This window comes from Dipodomys spectabilis, unplaced genomic scaffold (assembly GCF_019054845.1).
Source record: "Dipodomys spectabilis isolate Male_0828 unplaced genomic scaffold, ASM1905484v1 ptg000175l, whole genome shotgun sequence".
Lineage (NCBI taxonomy): Eukaryota > Metazoa > Chordata > Mammalia > Rodentia > Heteromyidae > Dipodomys > Dipodomys spectabilis.
This window is the reverse complement of record NW_024870852.1, coordinates 14,822,517-14,849,772: the sequence shown is the minus strand read 5'-3', so window position 1 is coordinate 14,849,772 and position 27,256 is coordinate 14,822,517. Positions and strand designations below refer to the sequence as shown.

General features: G+C 45.9%; 1 protein-coding gene across 1 annotated transcript; it reads right to left on the bottom strand.

Moving 5' to 3' along the window:
* Positions 1-225: 225 nt before the first annotated feature.
* Positions 226-25,849, bottom strand: LOC122120376 (lipopolysaccharide-binding protein-like). Its single transcript, XM_042694613.1, has 15 exons — positions 25,716-25,849; positions 24,269-24,383; positions 16,524-16,652; positions 15,764-15,919; positions 14,850-14,913; positions 12,581-12,644; positions 10,787-10,878; positions 9,285-9,461; positions 7,820-8,029; positions 6,612-6,782; positions 5,111-5,178; positions 3,879-3,924; positions 2,892-2,955; positions 2,251-2,327; positions 226-451 (listed from the first exon to the last, which is right to left on the bottom strand). Exons 1-15 carry the CDS (start codon positions 25,837-25,839, stop codon positions 419-421), a joined length of 1,590 nt encoding a protein of 529 aa, XP_042550547.1. The 5' UTR covers positions 25,840-25,849; the 3' UTR covers positions 226-418.
* Positions 25,850-27,256: the final 1,407 nt, after the last annotated feature.

Here is a 27,256-nt window from a genome sequence, read left to right as displayed (position 1 = left end):
AAGTGACAGAAGGAGGCTTTGAACCCATTAGTCTGATTCTTGTTCCCTTAACTATGACACTGAGTTGTGCAACTGTGCTGATTCCCATGTTTAATATCAGGCAGCTCTGAGCTATGGTGCATGGCCACTACTTGTGCTTTTCTTTTATAAGAAGTACTAGAATTATAAGGCAGAATGGAACCCAAGTTGTTCTCCCCAGGGTCAATCCAAGAGACTGCACAAGGATGTGAGAAGGACTTTTAATAATGGAAGAGAAAAGTTGGGAAGTTGTCTCCTGATCAAGTGTGTCTTCAGATAGATGTCCTTCTGGGGACCTTTCCTATGAGAGGAGGCAGAATGGCTGAAGCCTGGGTCAAACGAGCAGGTCCAGCTGTAATGTTTGTCTGCTCTTCCAGTCACAGGTAGTCTTGTCTTCAGCCTAATTGATATCAGCCCCTAAAAGCAAGAAATTCTATAGAGAACAAAAAGGATAGTCAAGAAAGGTCATTTAGCAGGGCATGGATGACTCGTGCCTGTAATCCTAGCTACTCAGGAGGCTGAGATCTGAGGATCATGGCTCAAAGCCAGCCCAGGCAGGAAAGTCTATGAGACTTATCTCCAATTAGCTGCATGTGGCACTGTGGCTCAAAGTGATAGAGCACTAGCCTTGAGTGAAAAGGGCTCAGGGACAGTGCCCAGTCTGAGTTCAAACCCTGCAACCAGCCAAAAATTAAAAACAAAGAAATTTAACTTGCTTCCTATAAAGGAAGTCTGCTGGCAGGGCCAAGTTTTTGGAGTTAGAAGCCAGGCCAATGCAAAAACCAAGCCTTTAGGCCTTGAAAGTCTTACTAATACACTCTCCCTCTTAGTGCCCTGCCTCCTGAGCTATTGCTTTCCAGAAGACATCCGTAAATGTCATGTTCCTCTTCTCCAGGAGAACAAAACCCCCTAAGGCTGCCTGAGATACTCATTTTATGACTTGGCTGTACAGCACTTTTTTCGAGTAAGAACATCATGAACAATGAAGGTGGCTAACGTGCCTCTGGATGTGGATTAAGAAGTGCCCTATTGATGTGGGTTTTTTGTTTTTGTTTGGTGCCGGTCCTAGGGCTTGAACTCAGGGCTTGGGTGCTTTCTCTGAGCTTTTTTGCTCAAAGCCAGCACTCTACCACTTGAACCACAGCTCTACTAGTGGCTTTTATTAATAATTGAAGATAAGAGTCTCACAGATTTTCCTGCCTGCTCTAGCTTCGAACCTGGATCCTCAAATCTCAGCCTCCTGAGTAGCTAAGTGTGAACCAGTGGCACCCAGCTCACTATTGTGAGCCAGGCTTCCCTGAGCTCTTTTGTGCTAGCATTCTACCACTTTGAGCCACAGTGCCACTTCCTGTTTTGTGGTAGTTAATTGGTTAAGAGTCTCATGGACAGCCGGGCGCTGGTGGCTCACGCCTGTAATCCTAGCTACTCAGGAGGCTGAGATCTGAGGATCACGGTTCAAAGCCAGCCCGGGTAGGAGAGACCATGAGACTCCCATCTCCAATAAACCACCAGAAAACCGGAAGTGGCGCTGTAGCTCAAGTGGTAGAGTGCTCCCCTTGAACTAAAGAGCTGAGGGACAGTGCCCAGGCCCAGAGTTCAAGCCCCATGACCGACCAAAAAAAAAAAAAGTCTCATGGACTTTTCTGTCCAGGCTGGCTTTGAACCGTGATCCTCAGATCTTATCCTCTTGAATAGCTAGGATTACAGGCATTAGCTACTAGCGCCTGGCTTGATATGGCCGTTTGAGCATTCTACACACATGGCTAACACATCGCTAACACATATCTTGCATGTGTCAGGTACCCAGCACCTGCACTGGATTGTTGGGAATGGAGCTACTCTACAGATGTCAAGATTGGCTGGCTGGGAAGGTGGCTCAGTTGTAGAGCGCTTGCCTTGCATGCCTGAGGCCCTGGGTTCAATTCCTCAGCAAAAGGAAAAAAGCCGGAAGTGGTGCTGTGGCTCAAGAGGTAGAGCGTTAGCCTTGAGCTGAAGAGCTGAGGGACAGCGCCCAGGCCCAGAGTTCAAGCCCCACAACCGGAACCCCCCCCCCCCCAAAAAAAAAAAAAAACAACAACAACAGATGTCAAGATTGGTACCTGCTATTGATGCTCTAAAGTTGAAAACAATGATTTTCCTATCTTTAAAAATGAGGCCTAGGATGTGTGGGAGTCGGGTTTCCCCCAGCTTCACCACAGGTCTATGTCCCTTGACACAGGTCCCATTTCTTACCTTGTGAACCTGGAGATCCATGTTCTTGAGGAAGGTGTCTCTTGGAAGAGGGAGTGGCAAACCCTCTTCAAGCTTTGCTGAAAGATGGACAGCAGAGAGGTGAGCTAGTGAGCTGGGCACACCAGGAAGTGTGAAAACAGATCACAACCTTGGGGTCAGTGCTAGCATTCAGGGGACATGTAGGCAAAGGTCTGGGGAAGGCAGCTCCTTCAGGGTGGACCACCATGGACAGCCCATCCAAGCGTCCCCGCCACCACCCAAAGTGATGGGGCTAGCACACTGGTCCTCATTCCTGAGGTCCACCTCCTTCCCTTCTGTCTCTTTGCCAGGCCACTCTTGCTGTTCTTAGCTCCGGGGTGTAAAAGGCTAGGAAGAGACCAGTTGGAGAGATATGGGGAGGGCTGCTGATTCTCAGGCAGCCCTTGTCCAAGTTTACCTCCAACAAAGTCACCTTGCTTGACCTAGCAAGTCTCCGACAGTTTCCTCTTCCATATTCTACCTTCTCACCTTCTGATACCCAGCTTGCCCCCTCCTTCCTGATTTCTTAGTTCACAATAGTGCCTCTTCCCAGCTCCTATCCTTCATAGAGGACCCTGGAATCCTATGGAAAGGGTGGATCTTAGTTTTGGAGCTATTCTTACCATTGAGGGAGGGATATATAGTGTTGAGTGCATAGTAATTCAAGATTGCATTCATCAACGGCATCTAGAGCATAGGAGGGGCCAGAGCAAAAAGACCAAGACAGGAATGAGATAGTCAATGGAGGAACATCTGACCAACCTCTGGATCATTGACCTGTCATAACCCCTACCTCCTAAAGCCAGACCCCCACGTCTCATCACTCTCCCTAAATGTAAACTCATTTGATGGTGCGCCATGGAGCTTGAACTCGGGGCCTAGGCACTGTCTCTGAGCTGCTTTTGCTCAAGGCTAGCACTCTTATCACTGGAGACACAGCTTCACTTTCATCTTTTTTTTTTTTTTTGCCAGTCCCAGGCCTTAAACTCTGGGCCCTGGCACTGTCCCTAAGCTTTTTGCTCATCGCTAGTGCTCTACCACTTAAGCCACAGCACCAATTCTGGCTTTTTCTGTGTATGTGGTTCTGAGGAATCGAACCCAGGATTTCATGCATGCAAGGCCAAACACTCTACCACTAAGCCACTTTCCCAGCATTTTCATCTTTTTTGTTGTTTTCGTGGAAATAAAAGTCACATAGACTTTCCTTCCCAGAGTGACTTTGAACTGCAATCCTTAGATCTTAGGCTTCTACATAGCTAGGATTACAGGCATGAGTTATGGGTGCCCAGCTATATTAGATATTTTGTCATCATGTCTTGCTTAACTCATTGTCTACCTATTACAGCTACCACTTGAGATAGATGCTATTACAATTTGAGGAACTAATGTTCAGGAAGGTAAGTGACTTGCTCATGGTCCCACAAGCAGGTAGCAAGGCTGGTATCTTGCTCCAAAGCTCAGGCCCTCTGAGCCTTTAGAACCCCTTTAGAACCTCTCATTCATCAATAGCTTTCAGATCTGGGTGTCCTATCTGGGACCTTGGCATATGTCCTGGGGCCCATGAAACTGCTAGGCAAAGACATTCGGGAGGCACTGAGAAAATAACTCACATTGATGTAACTGACACTGGAGTGGTTCAGTTCCAGTTCCAGTTTGCTGCATGGAGAAAGAAAGAAGCATGTGTGAAGAGTAAAATTTGAGCAGGACACCCATGGCTCACTCCTGTAATTCCAACCACTCAGGAGGCTGAGATCTGAGGATTATGGTTCAAGGCCAGCCAGGGCAGGGAAGTCTATGAGACTCTTATATCCAATTAGCACCAAAAAGCTGGAAGTGAAACTATGGCTCATGTGATAAAGCACCAGATTTCAGTGAACATGCTAAGGGACAGTCTCCAGGCAATGAGTTCAAGTTCTAGTACTGGCATACACACAAAAAGGTAAAGTGTTCTGAGTAATCATCCAAAAGAAATTATGATGGTATAAATACTAAGTTGGAAGAAAGAATGCACTGTTTCTATTTACATAAGAAATGTGTGTGTGTGTGTGTGTGTGTGTGTGTGTGTGTGTATGTGCGCGTGCTTAGGGCTAGCACTCTACCACTGAACCACACACAGCTCCTCTTTCAGCATTTTGGCAATTATTGTAAAGAGTCTCATGGAAGCTGGGCACTGGTGGCTTATGCCTGTAATCCTAGCTTCTCAGGAGGCTGAGACCTGAGGATTGCAGTTCAAAGCCAGCCTGGCAGGGAAGTCCATGAGATTCTTAACTCCAATAAACCAATAAAAGTGGCACTGTGGTGCAGGTAGTAGAGTACTAGCCCAGACAGGCCCAAGGACAGAGTTCGGGCCCTGAGTTCAAGCCCTAGGACCAGTAAAACAACAAAAAACAACAGAGCCCTGTGGACCTTCCTGCTCTTGCTAGCTTCAAACCACGATCCTCAGATCTCAGCCTCCTGAGTAGCTAGGATCACAGGCATGAGCCAGTGGCACTTGTCAAAAGAAGTGCATTTTTGTTTTTGTTTTTGGGTTCAGTTGTGGGGCCTGAACTCTGGGCCTGGGCGCTGTCCCTCAGCTCTTCAGCTCAAGGCTAGCACTCTACCACCTGAGCCACAGCGCCACTTCCGGCTTTTTTCTTTTTTTGCTTATGTGGTGCTGAGGAATCGAACCCAGGACCTCAGGCATGCAAGGCAAGCGCTCTATCACCTTCCCAGCCCAAGAAGTGCATTTTTGAAAGACTGGTGTTTTCCAGAGACATCTAGTGAGCTAGACTGATGGCTCTGGCCACTGCTGTGATATATTCTTCCCTCTCCCCACACCTCCACCCTGCCCATTGTCCCTTACCTTGCTTCAGTCACTGAACCAACGATCCTACTGGAGTTCATGCTTATGCTGATGGAGACATTAGTTTTCTAGAAAAGCAAAGCCCATTTAGCATTCCATTGGCTCCTGATTCAGGAGACAAATCTATAGCCATTGGAAACCCAGGTCCTATGGCTACATGGACAAAGGCTCCCCAGGATTACAGATGGAGGGTGTGGGGAGAGGGGATCCACAACGGAAAACAGGAAAGCTGAGTTATGAACTCTCCATGTTAGTGGAAGAAGTGAGACCACACTAAGAACTGGTAACTTGTGAGTGAGGGAGTCTTCCATCGGTGACATGACTAAGTGCTTTAGAGAAGGCGATGAAGAGGCCAAAGGATACTCAAGAAGCCCTGAGGCCCTGTAGAAGTAGATACCACCAACTGACATCCTTGAGGGGGAGGACTGCCCTCACTGAGTGTTGTGAAGTCTGGAGGTCCATGGGCACAGGACTTTGTTTTGCCTGAATCCACTTCTCACCAGGAGGTGAGCTCCCGCCTGTAATACCTGGTGAGTATGTATGTGTCAGTATCCTAAAACACTTCCATTTATAACTCATTTGAAGGCTGGATTCTAGTGGCTCATGCCTGTATTCCTAGCTACTCAGGAGACAGAGACCTAAGGATCATGGTTTGAAGCAAGCCAGGACAGAAAAGTCTGTGAGACTCTTATCTCCAATTAAACAGTTAAAAAGAAATAGAGGTATGGCTCAAGTGGTAGAGCACCAGCCTTGAGTAGAAATAGCCAAGCAAGAACACAAGGCCATGAGTTCATCCCCCAAATATAGGGAAGTATGTCTTTCAACTTTCTTTTTTTGAGATTGTGTTGGTTACTCAGGGCCCCTTAAACCGCCATATGAATTTTAGGATCAGCTTTCAGAAAAAAAAAAAAAATTAGTTGATATTTTGATAAGGATTGTAAAAAAAAAATCTAGCTGATATTTTGACAAGGATTGTATTTGTAAGTCAATTTAGAGAGTACTGCCAAGTACTTAAATGTTCTTTAAAAAGGATAATTTGATCATTTTTATTTATAATTTAAATAGAATGATGTTTAACTTTTTTAATGTAGAGTAAATAAAACAAACCAATAAGAAAGTTAAAACATTTCAACTGAGTGAACATGCTAGCTAGTGAGTGAAAGTGTCAAGAAAAAGAAGAAGAAAGAAGGAGCAAGAGGAGAAGGAGGGGAAGAGGAAAAGGAAGAGGAGGAGGGGAAGAGGAAGAGAAGGAAGAAGAATCATTAAGGAATAAAGTGGATGACTAAGAAGTGTCTTGTGACTCAGATGGTACATGACTTGTTACATGATGGTACATGAACTCTGCCTGCGGGAAGCCTGGCTGTATAGTCTGGAAGGTAGAAACCACTGAAGCAGAAACAGCCTTTCCATATCTATCAGCGAGGTCATCATCTGTCAGCCAAGGAGAACCTTTTACCCATGGTGACCATGCCCTTTGCTTCCTGACCAAGGCTACACTTACCACCCTGAACTGGAAGAGTGGCTTGCGTTCAGTGGAGTTGGGCAGGAGGGCAACGGCTTGAATGTTCATGACAGGTGTGAGGGTCACGTTCCCAGGGGTGAACATCAGGAGTGGTTCTGATTCTGGTGATGCCTCAAGCTCGACCTGCATATTACGGTGCAACCTGGACAGCTGGAGTGAGAGGAGAGACCAAGAGAAAAACAGAGGGACCTTAATAGCATTTGGGAAGGCCAGATGGAATTGAATTCTATTTTTCTTTTCTTTTTTTCCTGTCCTGGAGCTTAAACTCAGGCCTGGGCACTGTCCCTGAGTTCTTTCGCTCAAGGCTAACACAGTACCACATGCCACTTCCGGCCTTTTCTGTTTATGTGGTTCTGAGGAATTGAACCCAGGACTTCAGGCATGCTAGGAAAGCACTCTACTACTAAGCCACATTCCCAGCCCTGAGTTGTATTTTTCAGAGCTCCTTTCCAACAGAGAACTATCTTGGTTGGATGAAACACTCAGTAGATGGCTTGAATAGGGGTAGATGGCCACCATACTGCCTTCCAGCGCTACCTTGTCTAGAAGGCAAGTTTGGGACTGTAGCTTAACTGCTCTTTCCTACTCTCTCACCTCCCCCATCACTTTCCAGCATGGCCTTTAAATAAACATTAAAAAAAAAATGGGTGATTATCAGCTTAGCTGCAAATGATTAGCCAGCCTAAGGTGCCCATGCATGTCTAAAAGGGCCTTTGTGCTAGTTGTTTTATCTCCTTCCTGAGCAACCCAGCAGGCAGGGCAGTTGCCGGTAAACAGATGAGGAAAGTAAGGCTCAGTAAGGTTGAGTTCCAAAGCAGGAAATGGCAAACCTCAGATTCAAGTGCAGGCCATCCAAATCCTCATGCTGCATGTGTACTACGATTTAAACTCAGGGCCTAGAGGCTGTCAGTAAGCTTTATCACTCAAGGCTGGTGCTTTATCGCTTGAGCTACAGCTCCACTTTGGGCTTTCTGCTGGCTAATTAGAAATAAGATTCTCATGGACTTTCCTGCCTGTACTGGCTTTGAACCTCAATGCTCAGATCTCAGCCTCCTGGATATCTGAGATTAATCCACCATCACCTCGCTTTTCCTCTACTAATGTAATATTAAAACTCTACCTACAGCTCATCGATGTCCAAACATGGTCCCGGGATCTGGCCCAGCTCGAGGAACCTGAGTTCTCACCTGAGGAACCAGGGCCTGGAGCATGTTGGTGTTGAGTTGCATTGGAAGGTTTAGGGGTCCCTGAAGCAGGGGAAGTAGGAAGTTGCTGGAATAGCAGAGCAGCATTGCCGTCAGAGGGGTGGATCCTGAGTTCATACAGTTTGGCTTCCCATTCTGCTTTCGCCATTTTTTTGCCGAGTCCTTGGCAGCCAGTGTTGTCAGTCTCTTCAGCTGTCAGTGAAGGCAGTCACACTTAACCTCACTGGATGCATGGGTAGAGTGCTCAGGGCTGTTAGTGTTATTTGTTATTTCTTTAGGTGCTGACTAGAGCTGATCATCCCATAAGATCTGGATTTGTCTTAACCCTCTGCTCCTTCCCAGGTGCCAGGACTATGCTGAAGCCTCAGATCTCCACACTTGTTCCTTCTTCTTCTCTCCATAGGCTTCCTGAAAATTATCCTAATGACTCTTCCAGCTCTAATGCTGTCTTGTCATCTAGGAGGACCTTGCATGACACAGCCTCATAGCCTTTCGTTTAACTATGCTAACTATGCAGCAGACTCCCAACCCCTCCTTCCTTTTTAGAAATTTATTTATTTTAATCTTAGGGGCTTTTTTGGTCGTGGGGCCTGAACTCTGAGCCTGGGTGCTGTTCCTCAGCTCTTCAGCTCAAGGCTAGCACTCTACCACTTGACCACAGCACCAATGCTGGCTTTTTCTGCTTATGTGGTGCTGAGGAATTGAACCCAGGGCCTCATGCATGCTAGGTAAAGCACGCTACCACTGAGCCACTTTCCCAGCCCCTAATCTTAGTTTTTTTTTTTTTTTTTTTTTTTATGACAGTAGTAGGGCTTGAACTCAAGGCCTCTCACTTTTTGCTTGGCATTTTTACTCATGGCTGGTGCTTTCTATTTTGGCTTTTTGCTGGTTACTTGGAGATAAGAGTCTTTTGGATTTGCCTGTCCAGGCTGGCTTTAAACTGTGATCCTCAGATCTCAGCCTCCTGAATAGCTAGGATTACAGGTGTGAGCCACTGGTATCTGCCCCCTTCCCCAGCTTAAATTTTTTTTCAGTAGGGGAATTAACCCCAGAGCCTTGAACATGCTAGATAAGCACTCCATCCCTTGGTACTCTCTCAAGCACTTTTGTTTGAATTTTATTCTTGAGATAGAGTCTCATTAACTGCCTAGGTTGGTCTTAAACTCTTAATCTTTCTGTTTCTGTCTCCTGAATAGCTGATACTTCAGGTGTACACTTCTCCAACAAGCTACACCAAGCTCTTTACAGACAACAGCCCATGGTTGTTGTCTCCCTAGCAAAAGGCATCATTAGGATTCATAGGGAAACTGGGGCATGGTTTGGGTTCGAATCTATGTTTGACAGGCTGCCAGGTCTACCTTCTTTCTGGGCTACTTATAGTATCCACAGAGCTACATCCCATCTGAAGCTCTCCTAGGGCCCTCAGCCCCCTTCCTCCACCACTCACGTGCTCATTTGTGACGGTGACATTCATGCGACCAGCCTGGTAGTACACCCTGCTGGCTGTGTTAAAAACATATTCAGAGACTGCGAAGTAAACCATGTGATCATACTGTTGGGGTAACATCAGGGCTGGGGCATCAAAGGGGACTGGGGAGCGCTGGCTTTGGCTGAAGAATTCACCCTGGAGAGAGAGAGAGAAGACTTATCAGTTACTGTAGTTTCTACCAGTGAGGATGTGAGACAGAAATGTCCAAAGCCTGCATGGGGGAGGTCTGCTGAGGCTCGGTGGCAGCTGAGTGATCGGTCTGTCCTGAATATAGGTAAGTGTCATGGCCCTACTGCATTTAGAGCCTGCAGCTGCCTGAAATCCCCCACCATCTCTGCATTCTCTTTCCCCAGCCCAGGATGGAGGAGAGGAGCTCCAGCACAGTAAGCAAGAGTGGGGACTGTGGAGTTATACCCTATATCCTTACTAGCTGTGGAACTTTGGGCAAGGTGTCATCTTCCTTTTGCCTCATGGTGTTATGGGATTTCACTGAGCTATTGAGGACCACTTCTCAGAACTGACACGTAGAAGCAAGCATTAGTGAAATACATGAGAAAGTCTCATTAGACAAAGTAGTCCACCAAAGCCTGGCTTAGCCCACAGGGGAGTGTCAGAATGAACAGGAGATGAAGAGGAGTGTATGTATGCATTCCTTACTGCTGTTATGACAGATAGCTACAATCTCAGTGGCTTTAAACAATACAGATTTGTTCCCTTCCAGATCTGAGGGCCTGTGCTTCTTGTGAAAGCTTTAAGGACTCTGTCCTTTCCACCTGCAATCCTGCCCCCACCCCCTGTTACCTCACCCCCTGCTTCCATTCTTACCATCCTTGTTCTGTGTCTCCTGTCTTCCTATCCCAAGGACCTGGGTCACAATGAGCCCAGCAGGACAGACAAGGGTAATCTCTCCATCTCAACATTGGCACATTAGTTACACCTTCCCAGTCCCTTTTGCCATATGTAGGAGCATTTACAGATCCAAAGAGTTAGGATGTAGCCATCTTGGGGAGCCATTTTCCAGGCTATTGTAGGGGTAAGGCAGGTAACAATGAAGACACTTTATACACACACCATGGCTAAGTACTTGCTAATCTCTTTCTGGTCATTTCACTTTATCCCCACAATACGTGCAGGCAACCTTGTTACCATTCCATTTTCAGTAGAGGCTCAGAGATATTAAGCAATTTTCCCAAGGTCCCCTCAGTACATTTAGCAATAGAGCCAGGATTCAAACTCACCTTCTGGACTTGAGGGATTTACCATGTTGGCCCACAGACCCTCAACCTTAGGTGTTAGTCTGCAGTTCCTAATGCCCCATCTGCCCATTGTGGGCACCAGGCAGAGATGGAGACTAAGATGTAGAAGGACAGGAAAGGCAGGGGAGGGGCTGACTCAAGGAGATGGGACTGATTTCCTAGCGGTACTCAGTTCTAAGCATGCACCCCCACCCAGGCCCTTACCTTGAAGAACACATTCAGGTCTTCAGAGGACACTTGGGGATTTTCTACCAATCTGTAGTCGATACCAGAAATCTGGTCAATTGTTGTGGTGACTGTGAGACAGGAAAGAGGCAGCCTTATGAACCAAGTGGTCCTGCACAGATGTGTAAACTCTGAGGAATTCATTCACATGAGCTATAGTCTTTGGAGGATAGAAATGGTACTGGAAGTGAGCTATGGTACTTGAAGCTAGAGATAATCAGGAGAGAGCAGGGAGAGAGATGTTGCCTTTTTTTTTTTTTCTTTCTTGTACTAGAGCTTAAACTCAGAGCTTGGGCACTGTCCCTGAGCTCCTTTTGCTCAAAGCTGTGGTCTACTACTTGAGCCATAGCAACTCTTCCAGCTTTTTCTGAGTAGTTTCTGCCTGTGCTGGTTTCAAACTGTGATCCTCAGATCTCAGCCTCCTGAGTCGCTAGGATTACAGATAGAAGCCACTGGTACCTGGCTCTTTTGTTATTATTGTTGTTATTGTTGTGGCTGTCCTATAGTGTGGGTGTTATCTCTGAGCTTTTGTGCTCAATGGTAGTGCTTTACCATTTGAGCCACAACTCCACTTTTGGCTTTTTGGTGTTCAGTCGGAGATAAGGATCTTCCTTCTTAGGCTGGCTTTGAACTGTAATCTTCAGATATTAGCTTCCTGAGTAGTTAGGATTATAGGTGTGAGCCACCAGTGCCTGGTAACATTGCTTGAACTCTGGGCCTGGGCGCTGTCCCTCAGCTCTTTAGTCCAAGGCACTCTACCACTTGAGCCACAGTGCCATTTCTGGCTTTCTGGTGGTTTATTGGAGATGAGAGTCTCATGGACTTTCTTGCCTGGCCTGACTTCAAATAGTGATCCTTAGATCTCAACCTCCTGAGTAACTAGGATTATAGGCTGAGCCACCAGGCCTGGCTCATTCATTCATTCTTTCAGTATTTTATGCCAGGCACAATTCAAGGGGCCGAAGAAACATGTAAGTTAGTCTAAGTCCCTATCCTCATGGAGCCCGAAGTGGGTGGGGGAAACATCAAAATACTTGAGCTAATAAATATACAGTGCAGAGGGCAAGGCCAGCCATATAATGGGGGGGGGAGGGGGCAGAGCAGAAGCTGGTAGCCTGGCTTGGACAGGGACTCAGAGAAGCTTCCTGAGGAGGTGGGTGGACCGGGATCTGAAGGAGGAGTGCTGATGGGTGAAGGGGAAGAGGATGTGGGAAAGGACGTGCCTGGCAGAGGGAAGGGTGTGAGCAAGGATTTTGCAACTGGTGGGGCCTTGTATGTCAGAGGAACCAATGGGACTTTATGTGGCTGCATGAGTGACAGGGAGTAGGAGGAACCTGGAGAAGAAGTGTGGCGGGTAGGGCCAGACCAGGCAAGGCCTTATCACCAAAGATTGGGCTGAGTTCTGAGAGTCAGAGGAGTAGCTGTGGATTTAAAGAAGAAAAGCAACCTGTGTGGTTGTTGAAGGTCCCTATGACCTCTGGGGATAGGGCTAGGAGAGGCCTCAGGCTTCACCTAGGAAGCTCAAAGCACATTGAATTGTTAAATAACCCAGCCACAACCCACATGTGACTCTCGCCAGTGAATTTGTGATTCTCTGGGTACCTCATCCTGCCATCAGCTTTTGAAGTCCTTTCCCCAACCCCACAAACCCCACTACTCCATCTCCAACCCAGGATTGCCTCAGGGGTTGATGGTTCCAGAGTATCCAGTGCTATGAATTCTGATGATAACAAGAGGGGGGTCGGGGTGGGGGTGGGGGCTAGAACTCCAAACCTGGAAGACTCTGGAGATAGGGCATCAGATTCGAGGCTGCTGACTTCCTGACCATCTCGCAGATCTGTGGAAGATAGTGAGAAGGCCGGTTGAGTTCTTCCTCCACCTCTCTGCTTGTTAGTGAATGCCTGGTTTCCCCTGTCCTGTGCAGCTTTTGTGTGTTTGCTAGGTGGTGAGGGGTAGGATGGGAAGAAAAGAGAGGCCACTGTCCCCCACAGTCCACAGCATGGAATTGGCAGTGACTCCAATGACAGAGTACCTGCCTAGCAAGCACCAGGACCTGAGTTCAAATCCTAGTACTATAATTTTATATCTATCTATCTATCTATCCATCTCTTTTCTTTCTTGGTACTGGTGATAGAACCCAGGGCATTCCACTTGCTAGGGCTAGGCAAGTGCTTTGCCACTTAGCTACATACTAGCCTCTGTGTGTGTGTGTGTGTGTGTGTGTGTGTGTGTGTGTGTGTGTGTGTGTGTATCTCCAGTCTTGGATGGTGTGCTCTCCCTTAGGTCCTATACATTTTCCACCAATTCCTTTGCCTTTGGCCAGAGAACCTCTCTGCAGAGCCACTTGGAACTTTGCACTCACGGCTCCAGGGGGCTGGAGCCAGTAATGGCGTCTGAAGTGACCATTTCTTGGGCTCAGCCTCCTTGGGCATGTGGTATCCAGATTCTTCTTGGCTCAAGTTTTCCCTATTTGTTTAGCAGAGATGACAACCCACACAGGACTGTTGGGAGCTTCAGTGGTTCTAGGGAAAGCCTCCCTCCCCCTCCTCTTCCCCCCACTTTCCCTAGCTCTTTCCTGTACCAGGCATTACTAATAAGTCTATCACACCTCTCCATCCTCACATGGCATGGCAGATGCTATGGCTGTTCCTACTTCATAGTCAAGGATCCTGAGGCTCAGAAAGGTTAAGACAGTTACGCAAGATACCACAGCCAGATAAGTACCAGATCAACCAACTATAGAGCTCACATAGTCCATGGTAAAGAGTTAAGGAGATAAAATACAATTGAAAGCTGGGTACTGGTGGCTTGTGCCTGTAATCCTAGCTTCTCAGGAGGCTGAGGTCTGAGGATCACGGCCAAAGCCAGACTGGGCAGGAAAGTCTGTGAGAATCTTTTTTTTTTTTTGTCTGCCAGTAGTGAGGATTGAACTCTGGGCCTGGGTTCTGTCCCTGAGCTCTTCAGCTCAAGGCAAGCACTCTATCACTTGAGCCATAGCACCACTTCCTCTGTAAGACTCTTATCTCCAATTAAGTACCAAAAAGCTGGACATTAAGGTGTGTCTCAAGTGAAAAAAGGAAAAGTAAAGTGAAAAGGAAGTGAGTGAAAAAGCTAAAAGGAAGCACTCTGGCTCTGAGTTCAAATGTCAGTGCTGGCACACGTACACATACACACACACACACACACACATTCAATGGATAGAGGACTCTGTCATGATGATAATGGTGAATGTGCTAGATTCATTGTGTAGCTATCTAATTGAATCCTCACCAACCATCTTCAAGTAGACGTCACTGGTTTCATTTTATGAGTGAGGAAATTGAAGGTCAAGTGGGTCCCTTAATGTGCTCTAAGGTACTCAAAGGGTAAACCAAAGATGCACTTCCCATTCACAGAAGCCTTGCCAAGGCCATGAGGCAAGAGGCATCGAAGTTCATCCTCACTACTGTTCTTTGGATGTACACTTGCTATGGGGACCAGGGGAGTCTTATTTAGGAAACCATATACCTAAGGTGAAAAAGATACCCTAGGTTTTCTCCTAAAAAGTTGTAAATTTTACTTCCTGGAAGTAATTTTTTACATGGTATAATTTCTCACCAATATTTCTTTCATGTTACCTACAATTAGATAATCAAATAACATACAGATGGTACTAAGTACCCATTTAGCATAGGTGATCACATAAACTGTGGCAAAGCCTTGACTTTTTCCTTTGCATAGGGAATGAGGAAGATTGAACTCGGCCTGGGCGCTGTCCCTCAGCTCTTCAGCTCAAGGCTAGCACTCTTCCACTTGAGCCACAGCACCACTTCCGGCTTTTTTCTTTTTGCTTATGTGGTGCTGAGGAATCGAACCCAGGGCCTCAGGCATGCAAGGCAAGTGCTCTACCACTGAGCCACCTTCCCAGTCCCAAGGAAGATTTAGTTATGCAAATTCTAATGAGAACATACTTGAGCATGTTAATGACAACATGCTCCCAAATATCAAATATGTAAAGATGAATAATGTATATGCTATCTACCAATTGTATCTTTTTGTTTACCTTTTGTTCCAAGGTTTTTTTGATGTTTTTTTCAATTCTTTGATGGAAGAGGTTTATGATCCAGCTAAAGAAAAGAGAAGAAAGGGTCAGGATACATTTTGAGCCTCCCAAGGGGAATAACCCAACAGTGAGACCCAGACAGATGAGTTTATCCCAAGGGAAGATAACTCTTGTATGTATGATAGTGTAAACTTTTCAGCACCTTTGTCCTGCTTTAAAACCCACTTCTTCATATTCAGCCTAGTTGTTCAATGTGGCTAACCCTACCCTTACCCTCAGCCTGACTCTGATATTGTTAATCACTGTCCAGTATGATAGGTTCAGGGATGAGCATGTGACCCAACATAGACCAATGAAAGCTCCAACCAGGGTTTCCCCAGGGAGTATGGGAAAGGGTGCCCTCTCTTGCTGAAACTGTGAGCATACAGGGCAAGTAAGACCCAGCTCCTAGTAACTATCTTTTCTATTCTAGGATAGGGGGCTTGAACTCAGGGACCCCAGTTTTTGCTTAACTTTTTTTTTTTTCTCAAGGCTGGCACTTGAACAACATCTCCACTTCTGGTTAAGTCTCTGGGATTTGTTTACCCGGGTTGGCTTTGAACCAAAAACCTTAGCTCTCAGCCTCCTAAATAGCTAGGATTGTAAAGGTGAGCCACAAGCGCCTAGCTTCTTTCTTTTTTAATGTTTGAGAGTCTCACTATGTATCCCAGGCCTTGAGTTCATTATCCCCCTGGAGTTTTAATCCTCCTAAGGGCTGAGATTACATGTGTGCAGTGCCATGCCCAGCTTTGAGCCTTGATCTTGATAAGTCTTAAAACATTGGATCTTGGGTTTCATTAGATGAGCTAAATTAGGAGTGAGCTGGATGCAGAGACAGTGCTGCCTGTCCCCTATGAGTACATGGGGTCACTTACCTTAAGGATCCAGATATGTGAACGCTGACCTGGCCAATGGAGTTACTGCAGTGGGTTACAGAGACAGTAGGGTGCCCAGACTGGTCCTTGCCCAAGTTCAGAGAAATGGAGATGGAAATGCCATCCATTGAGAGATCAAAGGTTCCCTGGAGGGTGCTGGTTGGAACAAACGAGAAAGCTATGTAATCAAGGTCATCCTTAAGGAAAAGAATCTAAGGATAATGACCTATATTTGCTCCCATGCTCCCACAACCTAGCTGTGGCTCTTTTTGTGGTTGTTGTTCGTTTGTTGGTCATGGGGCTTGAGCTCTGGGCCTGAACGCTGCCCCTCAGCTCTTCAGGTCAAGGTGAGTGCTCTACCACGGCGCCACTTCTGGTTTTCCAAGTCATTTATTGGAGATGAGTCTCTCGGACTTTACAGCCCAGGCTGGCTTTGAACCGGGATCCTCAGATCTTAGCCTCCTGAGTAGCTAGGATTACAGGCATGAGCCACTGGTGCCCAGCTTAGCTGTGGCTCTTGTCTGGGCCAGTTTTAACAATTATAACACCCAGTGTGTATTGCTTTCTTTTTATGTGCCAGGCACACTGCCAAATGGCTTACTTCTATTTCATTTTACCTATCAATTATTAGCCCCAGACAAAGAGACTGAAGTTTATGCATTCTTGAGTGTGGCTACTTTTGTAAAGTAGACATTTAAGAACTAGAACTTGAATCTAGGATATGTAGGCAGAGCCACATTCCCATCCGGGTACCACTCACATGAATGCCTTTTTCACCTTCCAGTTCCCACTCATAGACATGTAGTTGTTGGATAGAGCTGCTCTGATTCCTTGCTTTGGAAGTAGACTCAGATCTGAGTTCCGGAGCACGAACTGATGAATTTGCAAGCTGAGGAAGGAAGGTAGAAAAGCCAGAATATATCCATTGTGACATGAGCCCTGAATGAGTCCCCAGAGCCTCCTCCAGACCTCCATGCTTATTGGTCTAAACCACAAAGGACCATCCAAGCAGCTCATTCATGTCTGTCCATCTGCTGACTCCTCCAGGGTGCCTTTCCCAGCCTAGACGTCTTTAGCCTTCCTTTGATACTCACTCCATCATGGTTCCAATTTAACTTGCTGACTTGACCTTTACTATCTCCAGGATCCTGCAAGCTGGCTTTGTAGCTGTGCCCTGTCCTCACAGAGAAAGCTGGGGCTCCTCTCCCCCGTCCCCTCCTCCACTCATGACTGCCAATAGGAACAATGGATCGGGGAGTACACTTAGTATGTGTGAGGCCCTGGATTCCATCCCCAGCACTACAAAATAAATCTCTTTACCTGACGTATGCAACTGTAACCCCTCTGTACATCATCTTTATAATAGCTATAAAAAATTAAAAGAAAAAGAAACAAGGATTCACTATCTCATCAGAGCTCACCCACTGGTACCCTGGGCTGTCTGGGGCCACACATACTTTTCTTTTTCCTTTTTTTTATTGTGAAAATACTGTACAGAGGGGTTACAATTACATGGGTAAGATAATGAGTACATTTCTTATCAAGCATTGTTGCCTCCTCCTTTGTTTCCCCTTCCCATCCCCCCTTCCCCCGCCCCACTTTTCTTTTTAAAATAGTGTTTTCAAATTTTTAATTAGTTGCCTTGATTTTTATCTTATCTTTTTTTTTTTTTTTTGTTCCAGTACTGGGGTTAGAACTCAAGGCCTTGTGCTCTACTTTAACTTTTTTTTTTTTTGCTCAAGGCTGGAGCTCTACTTGTGCAAACTTCATTTCCTAGCCTCCTTTGCCTCTAACTTCTAGTTAGGATTGGCCAGTGGGAAGCACTTGAGGGGGGAGTAACAGACAGGAAGAGGGAGAAAGTTACAGTATTTCTCCTGCTTTCTCTGCCTGGAATTGTCTTTGACAGCAATTGCAAAGACGTGTAATTGATTACAAAGATTGCAGTGATAAGCAAAGATTTTAAGACTCATCAAGATCAGGGCTCCGGGCTAGGAAGGTGGCTCAGTGATAGAGCGCTTGCCTTGCATGCATGAGGCCCTGGGTTCGATTCCTCAGCACCACATAAGCAGAAAAAGAAAAAAAAAAGCTGGAAGTGACGCTGTGGCTCAAATGGTAGAGCGCTAGCCTTGAGCTGAAGAGCTGAGAGCGCCCAGGCCCAGAGTTCAGGCCCCACGACCAGACCCCCCCCACCAAAAAAAAAAGATCAGGGCTCAAACCTGACATAGAGGCACACATCTGTAATCCCAGCCTTTGGGAGGTAGAGACAGGAGGATCATGCATTATAGACCTGGGCTACAAAGTGACTGTCTAAAACATTAAAAGGAAGGAAGGAAAGAAGGAATGGAGGAAGTAGAGGGAGGAAGGGAGGAGAGAGGGAAAGAGGTTAGAGGGAGGGATGGACTAAGGAAGGAAGGAAAGAAAGGAAGGAAGGAAGGAAATCAGGGCTCAGCAAATTATGACCTCTGGACCAAATAGAGTCTGCCACCCATTTTTATGAATAAAGCTTACTGAAGCACAGCTCCATCCGTCTATTTATGTTTGTTTATGACTGATTTAGCACTATAAAGGCAGAGCTGAGTAGTCCTTCCAAGCCCATGTGACATACAGTGTTCAAGATATTTACTACCTTAGCCCTTTACAAAAGATCTCCTGGGAGGAGTATGTTTTTTGTTTTTATTTTGGTTGGTCATGGGGCTTGGACTCAGGACCTGAGTGCTGTCCTGGAGCTTTTTCACTTAAGGCTAGTGCTCTGCCACTTTGAGCTACGGCATCACTTCTGATTTTCTGGTGGCAAGTTGGAGATAAGAGTCTTCCTTGAGCCGGGCGCTGGTGGCTCACGCCTGTAATCCTAGCTACTCAGGAGGCTGAGATCTGAGGATCGCGGTTCAAAGCCAGCCAGGGCAGGAGAGACCGTGAGACTCCTATCTCCAATAAACCACCAGAAAACCGGAAGTGGCGCTGTAGCTCAAGTGGTAGAGCGCTCGCCTTGAGCTGAAGAGCTGAGGGACAGCGCCCAGGCCCAGAGTTCAAGCCCCACGACCGACAAAAAAAAAAAAAAAGAGTCTTCCTGCCTGGGCTGGCTTTAAACTGTGATCCTCAGATCTCAGTCTCCTGAGTAACTAGGATTATAGGCATGAGCCACCAGCACCAGGCTCTGGCCAGAGTTTTTCTGGGCCTGGGCGCTGTCCCTTACCTCTTCAGCTCAAGGAGAGCGCTCTACCACTTGAGCCACAATGCCACTTCCAGTTTTCTGGTAGTTTATTGGAGATAAGAGTTTCATGGACTTTTCTTCCCTGGGCTGGCTTTGAATCTCGATCCTCAGATCTCAGCCTCCTGAGTAGCTAGGATTACAGGTGTGAGCCACTAGTACTCGGCTGGCCAGAGTTCTTTATTGGCAGCCACTACTTGATTAACACTCTACTTCCTTTTTTTTCTGATTAATTTGGAGATAAGAAGCTCTTGGATTTGTATGCCTTGGCTAACTTTCAGACAAGATCCTCTTATTTCAGCCTCCTGAGTAGTTAGGATTACAGGCTTGAGCCATTGGCACCCAGTAGTTGCCAACATGTTTTTTTTTTTTTTTTGGTCCAGTCATGGGGCCTGAACTCTGGGCCTGGGCGCTGTCCCTCAGCTCTTCAGCTCAAGGCTAGTGCTCTACCACTTGAGCCACAGTGCCACTTCCGGCTTTTTTCTTTTTGCTTATGTGGTGCTGAGGAATCGAACCCAGGGCCTCAGGCATGCAAGGCAAGTGCTTTACCACTGAGCCACCTTCCCAGCCCCAGTTGCCAACATTTTAAATTGAAAAAAATTTTACACTGAACAATGTGGAGGAAACAACAGTAACAAACAACAACAAAAACCAACCCAGCTGGCTTCTTGGGAAAAAAAATCAGAAGAGCAGATTTCCTTACTGTATCAAGTGTAGATGAGTAGCAGCTGTCCCTCTTTCAATTGGACAAGTAAGTGTTTTTCAGGTTAGCAACACACTACTCTCTATTTCCCTCTGCCCTCATATCAATTCCATGGCCTTCCCTTGCTCTGGCCTATACTGGGACTGACCTGTGAAAACTAAATTTTCGAGCATCCTTTGCAATTAGGATTGGACAATGAGAACCACCTACAGGAAGAATAGTAGATGGAAAGAGGGAGAAAGCAAGAGAAATTCTTCTACTTTCTTTGTCAGGAATTATCTTTTTTTTTTTTTTTTGGTCAGTTGTCAGGCTTGAACTCCTGGCCTGAACTTTGTCCCTGAGCTCTTCAGCTCAAGGCTAGTGCTCTACCACTTAGCCACAGGTCCACTTCTGGTTTTCTGGTGGTTAATTGGAGATAAGAATCTCATGGACTTTCCTGCCTGGGCTGGGAACAGGCTCTACCACTTGAGCCACAGTGCCACTTCCAGCTTTTTCTGCTTATGTGGTGCTGAGGAATTGAACCCAGGGCTTCATGCATGCAAGGCAAGCATTATACCACTGAGCCACCTTCCCAAGCCCTCCTTGTAATTCTTACATGTAGAAAAACTATGCCATTTAAGTTCAAAGGTTTTCTAAGAGTTAACTTAGACTGCAGAAGAAAAGCAGACAGTTTTAAATTCAGACTGCAAAGGGGGCATTATCTAGTGCTTCAAGGTTTCTAAAGGTTAAATGTAAATGTAAATCAAAGCTAAAGTGTGAAGGCTTTAGAAAGGGATTTAAAAATGAGTCCCTGGATAAAAGAAATTTGGGGAGTAAAATTGTCCTAAATGTTTGTTTAAAAGTGGAAAAACAAAAATTAAGACTACTAAAGTTCACATAAGTATTTATGTTTAAGGCCTTGTTGCTGTGTAATGTCTGTTTCTCAAGGGTGTGAGCTACCTTGGATACAGAGCATTTTCCTGCATTCTCTGCTGTAATTGCAAAGGTTTGACTTGGTAACAGTGGTTTCAATTAGTGTCCTAAAGTATATTCAGTTAAAAATTAAGAATATGATTGTTTAATTGCTGTTTCAGTTTTGCTTTTACAAATCTTCTGTAGCAATTACAGGTGGGCACACAGAGGGACAGATGACTTCTACAAGTTTGTTAGCGATAACTTTGATTCTTATAAGTTCCAGGTAACCCATGCTTAAAAACTATTTTTATCGATCTCCTTATTGCTTCAATTGGAGTAAAGGAGCTTTTGATAAAGACTCATTTGATCTGACAACTGCAGTTCAAAGCCAGCCTGGGAAAAAGAGTCTCTGTGAGACTTATCTCTAGTTGTCCAGCAGAGTGCTGGAAGTGGAGCTATGGCTCAAAGTGGTAGAGCACTATCCTTGAGCAGGAGAGCTCAGGAGAGTGCCCAGGCCCTGAGTTCAGGGGGAATTATCCCAGCATGGGAGAGAGATTGCTGGGACAAAATCTTGTCTTGATGACAACAGAGCATCCAGAGGCAGTTGGAAGATACTGCTCACATGAAAGGAGATGGTGTCAGATTTTGGAGACACTTGCGTTTGGCCCTTGAAAATTAATCAGAGCTGGGAGGTTATAAGAAAAATAGTTTGTAGGCATGCCTATCTAATGCCCATGTCTGTCTACTTTGTAACTGGGCAGGGACTTACACCCTTGTCTGTCAGTCATCTGTTGTATTGGGTAGTAAAAAGCTAGGACTGTCATATGGGGGATAGTTTAAAATCCCAGACCCCAGCATCTGCTCAAAGCCCTAATAGGCAGTGAGTTTTGATCTAGCACCAGGCATATAAAGTCATCTGCTCAGGAGAAGAAGTTTGTACCCAATAGGGTATGGACCTGAGATCATGTTCTTATTGAGAGCTATCTAAAAGACTGCACAGGTAACTTAGACATTGTGAGAGTCAGTAAAAATCAGGTTCCCCAGGCAGGCAGGAAAATGCTTTTGTCAATCAGAGTACTATTTCTCCTAAGGACATCTGATACTAGCAAGCCCTTGGTAAGATAGGCAGGCCCAGTGCCCTTTACTCAGCTTAAAGAAGTTATAGAAGATGGATCTTTATCCATCAATTCCCCTTAAGATCAAGGAACTGAACTCATTTTTGAGAAAATGAGGGAGGATAGATGAAAGAAATAGGCATGGAAAAACAATGGTAATTAGTACAGATGCCCTTGAATGTGGAGACTGCATTTGTGAGAGATGGAGGTACAACTTCAAACCTTCTGTGACTTCCCAGGAAATCCTAGCCTTTTTGGAGAAAATCTGGTTAACAAAAGTTGTTGCCCTGGTAAATTGCCCCAGGCCACAGCCTAAAAACTCTCTTAAAAACCAGTGGGTGGGCCAGGTACCAGTGGCTCACTCCTGTAATTCTAGCTACTCAGTAGGCTTAGATCTGAAGATTATGGTCAAGGCCAGCCCCAGCAGGACAGAAAACTCCCTGTGAGACTCTTTAAAAAAAAAAAAAAATTTGCCAGTCCTGGGGCTTGACTTCAGGCTTGGGCACTGTCCCAGAGCTTCTTTTTGCTCAATGCTAGCACTCTACCACTTGAGCCACAGGTCCACTTCTGCCTTTTTTCTATTTATGTGATACTGAGGAATCATCCCCAGGGCTTCATGCATGTTAGGCAAGCACTCTACCACTAAGTCACATTTCCAATCCCCTGTGAGGCTCTTATCTCCAATTAACCACTCAAAAACTGAAAGTGGCACTGTGGCTCAAGTGGTAGAGTGCTAGACTTGAGCACAAAGAAGCTCAGGGGCAGTACCTAGGCCTTGAGTTCAAGCCCCACAACTGACAAAAACCAAAACAAAACAGTGGGACTCCCTAATTCAAAATTGGTGTTCTCAGAGAAAGCAACCAGGAGAATATTGGGAAATATATTCTACTAAAGTCAGGCTCCTGCCTTAGGTTAACTTAAGTCTCTGCAGAACTTGTAAGCAACTCAGCAGGAGGTGTGTAAACCTTCTGAGAAACAGCTGCCACTGCCCAGTCCTGGCATAATCGCTGCAGAACTTGTAGGCAACTCATCAGAAGGTATGTAAACCTTCTGAGAGACAGCTGCTGCTGCCCAGCTCTGATGAAAGTCTCCGCAGAACTTGTAGGTAACTCAGCAGAAGGTGTGTAAACAGTCTGGGAGATAGCTGTTGTTGCCCAGCCTGGATCCAGCCCACTCCTTCCAACCTGAAGATTCAGCTTAAGTTGAAAAGTTCAAAGACTGCCTCATAGCTATCTGGATGGAACTCTACATTGTCATCCTGCCCACCATGGTAAAAACAGATGGGACCCCTGCCTGGCCTCATCACACATGGCTGATTCCTAGAGAAAAGCTGCTTTGGATTTGCTGGAGCTCAGATTTTTTTTGTGTGACCTTCTTTCTGTAGTACATAGATTTGTAAGCCTTACTCAGCCTGATCTGGGAAAGGATTGCTGATTATGTTTAAGCTCCAAACCTCCTGGCTATATGGGTTTCAGTCATATGGAACCAACTTTGACTGTGGGAGACTCCTTAAATTACAGGTAGAAACAGCCCAGGCAAAAATTACAGGGGAATTCTGGCAGCCTTAGAAAAAACATGTTGTTTAGTGCTAATGAAACAGGTCTAGTACAGAAGAGCCTTTTGTAAGTGTTGGTTAAAGTAGCTTGGTTAGGCTCATATTCCTAAGGGCTTGATGCAGCTCTCTCAGTGAGAAATCAATGATTTGATTTCATGTACATAAAACCAGTGGGGAATGAAGTAAGGAGACTGGGTCTAAGCAATATGCCTTGTCCTTACTTCCATCCTGGTGCCTAGCTAGGTGGAGGGAGCTTTCCACCCAGCACTGAAAAGCCTGGAGGTGAGAGAGGCCACTCATTGAATTGCAGATGTCATGCTGTTTAGCCTTGGGAGAGCTTTGTTACAGAGAATGCTGGCCTTTAGTTTCCCTTAAATGATCTGATTTGTTTGCCTCTGATTATCTCCATGTATGGAAAGTTTGAGGTGTACCCCTCATATGGAAAGTTCAGCTGACCCCTGAGCTTGTACCTGAGTATGTCCATATAAAGTTCTGCTTTTTTAAGGCTTGGTCTCCCCCCAAAGCATGTGTTTTTTATTGTTTGTTTTTTTTTTTGGATCCAGTCGTGGGGCCTGAACTCTGGGCCTGGGCGCTGTCCCTCAGCTCTTCAGCTCAAGGCTAGCGCTCTACCACTTGATCCACAGAGCCACTTCTGGCTTTTTTCTTATGTGGTGCTGAGGAATTGAACCCAGGGCCTCATGCATGCAAGGCAAGCGCTCTACCACTGAGCCACCTTCCCAGCCCTGGTTTTGGTTTTTAAAAGCTTGGTTCAAGTTCTGTCCTGGGCTGCAGGTCTTTGAGACAGCAGTCCACCTGCAGACGTGGGCTCTCCAATAAAGACTCCCAATTTCACCTCTCTAAATGCAGCTTCTCTTTTTCTCACTGACTGAATTCCCATACAACCCCAGAGGCTTCTCTCTTTTTTATTTTTATTCCATTTCTGAGTCTGTGTTGATCTTCCTTCCCCTGTAAGTCTTGGTTCCCACCCTTCCTCCTTCGCTGTTTCTGCAGTAGAGAAAGGAGACCTCACCTGTGAAAATCATAGCTGACCGATCCAACCCAACGAATCCTGAAGTGTCCTGAGAGATTGGGCACTGTGATGGTAGACAGCTCCTTCTTCAGGATGGCAATTGCATACTGGTGGGCTGGAGCAGCAAAGGGGGCCAAGGGAAGGATCTTCAATTAGTCTGTTATGTGGCAGACAGCTTGAGGAGCTGGGCTTTGTAATCATGTCACTGTGATTGAATTCCACTTACTGTTGAGGCAATACCAAGTGAATCCCTTAAATTCCTCAACCCTCAGTTTCCCCATCAGCAAGATGGTACTAATGATACTAATTTGATCCTAAGAATTAAATTATTATCAGTGGCTCATACTTGTAATCATAGCTACTCAGGAGGCTAGGATCTGGGCAGGAACATCTGTGTGAGCCTCTTTTGTTGTGTGTTCTTTTGTTGTTGTTAGTGGTGGTGGTCGTGGTCATGGGGTCTGAACTCTGGGCATAGGTGCTGTCCCTCAGCTCTTCAGCTCAAAGCTAGCACTCTACCACTTGAGCCACAGCACCACTTCTGGCTTTTTCTGCTTATGTGGTGGTTAGGAATTGAACCCAGGGCCTCATCCATGCAAGGCAAGCACTCTACCACTAAGCCACCTTCCCTGCCCCTCTGTGTGAGCCTCTTGTGTCCAAGTAACCATCAAAAACAAGAAAAGGAGGTAATGGCTCAAGTGGCAGAATGCCAGCTTTGAGTGGAAAAGCTAAGCGATAGTGCCCAGGTCCTGAGTTCAAACCCCAGTACTAGCATAAAGAAAAGCAAATAAATAAATTCTGTCCATGATTCACAGTGCCAGGCAAATGACCATCATTGGTCCTTACTAGTGCAGCAAGGGCTTGTGCAAGGATCAACTATAGTGGGGCTCTGGAGGACTCGGTTACTGCCACAGTAGAGGGGAGAGGAGTATCAAACCTTCAGCTTTGGCACTGTTGCTTAGGTCATATGTCTTCAATGCAGATTCTGCTCCAGTCAGTCTTGGGTGGATCCCCTAGAGTTTCCACATTAATATATGTCCCACTTCTTTTTTTTTTTCCTTTTTTATTTTTGTCAGTCATGGGGCTTGAACTCAGGGCCTGGGCACCATCCCAGAGTGCTCAAGGCTAGCACTCTACCACTTTTTCTGGTAGTTAATTGGAGATAAGAATTTCACAGACTTTCCTGCCAGGGCTGGCTTTGAATCATGATCCTCATATCTCAGCCTTCTAAGTAGCTAGGATTACAGGTATGAGCCACCAGTGCCTGGCCCTAGCTCTTTCAATGTGAGGGAAAATGGTGGTCTACTCCTACTCCTCCCCCCATCCTCTCCCAGACTCAAGATGGGGAAATTGAAGCCGGAAAGGTGACAAATGCAAAGTGTGGGCAGTGTCAGTACCTCAGCCTACAATAGAATGTCGACACCAGGAGAAAACAGTTCCATCCACTTACCATATTCCAGGCCTTTTCTAGTGATCTGGACCACAATTCCAGGATTGGCAGTCCCTTCTCCAAACCTGGAGCTCCCCATCCATAGCATCAGGACCACAGCCACACAGTGTAGTCTAGCCTGCATCCTTGACTTCAGCCTTTTCCTGACTGAAGGTAACAGTGAAGGCCGAGGTGCTTTATAAAGACTGGGGCTGGATGAGGAACTGAGCCAGCTTGGGGTGGGGTGGGGTGGGGTGGGGGAAGAGCTCAGGACTTTGGGGACAGTTTCCAGCAACTTAGAGAGAGAAGGTTGCTTGTGAAATTGCTGGAGGTTTTTTTTTCTTTCTTTTTTTTCTCTGATGTGAGAGTAGCAGAAGGGTGCCACACCTCCAAATCCTTCCTCTTTCAAGCTTTCTTGTCCACCGCTATCAGCGGAGCCTCCCACATATTACATCTCCAGCTCAACACCCTCCATTCATTCCTCATTATCACTGTTTGAAGTCTAAACACCCAGCCTGGCTGTGAAGGCCACCGCTGAGTGGCTGCCTGCCACCAACCTCTCCAACCGGATCTTCCACGGGTCCAGCCTGCTGGCTGCCTGTCGTCTCTAGCCCAGCTGGAATCCACTGGAATCTGCTGTTCTCCACTTAAGCAAGATCATCTCAAGTCATAAGCACAATAGATGCTCTACTACTCTAGGCTTCCAAACACTTTTGGATGTTTCCCTTGCTTATGTTGCCTTGGAGTCAGTTTTATTCAAGTATAATTTATCTTTATCACAATAAAATGCACATTTGTGTGTGTGTGTGTGTGTGTGTGTGCTAGTACTGGGGTTTGAACTCAAAGCCTTATGCTTTCTTTCTCTCTCTTGGCTTTTTAACTTGCTCTATCCTTGAGTCATCTTGCCATCCTAGTTTTTGGCTGGTTCATTGGAGATGGAGTCTCTCGGACTTTTCTGACTTCAGCTCAAGATCCTCAGATCTCAGCCTCCTGAGTAGTTGGGATTGTAGAAGTGAGTCAGCTGGCTTAAAATATGTACATTTCAAATACTTTGACAGGTGAACATATTTGTGTGGCTACTTCTAACTCAGATCTAGAAACTTCCATCACCTCAATAAAGTCTCTTATGCCTCTTTCCAATCTCCCTTATAGCTACCTATCCCAGAAACCACAGCTCTGCTTTCTGTCACCACAGATTAGTATTTTCTGTTCTAGAACTTCATGTAAATGGAGTTATTGCTGACATCTTCTTTCCTAACTGGCTTCCTTCCTATACATTGTTTTGTTGTTTTGTTTTCTTTTACTTGTCGTCATGGCGCTTGAACCTAGGGCCTGGGTGCTGTCCCTGAGCAATTTTGCTTAAGGCTAGTGGCTCTACCATATTGAACCACAGTGGTAATTCTGGTTTTCTGGTGGTTAATTGAAGATAAGAGTTTCAAAGATTTTCCTGCCCAGGCTGGCTTTGAACTCTGGTCCTCAGATCTCAGCCTCCTGAATAGCTAGGATTAGTGGTATAAGACACTAGTGGTCAGCCACATTATGTTTTAATTAGCCCATGTTGT

Bases quoted from the DNA above. Each gene is read 5' to 3' on its own strand.
- LOC122120376 (XM_042694613.1), bottom strand. From the start codon at position 25,839: ATGCAGGCTAGACTACACTGTGTGGCTGTGGTCCTGATGCTATGGATG. The intron at 15,920-16,523 runs GTGAGTGGTACC...TGTTCCAACCAG, and splicing joins AAGGTGAAAAAGGCATTCAT to CACCCTCCAGGGAACCTTTG. The intron at 5,179-6,611 runs GTAAGTGTAGCC...TTGCTTTTCTAG, and splicing joins CACTCTTCCAGTTCAGGGTG to AAAACTAATGTCTCCATCAG.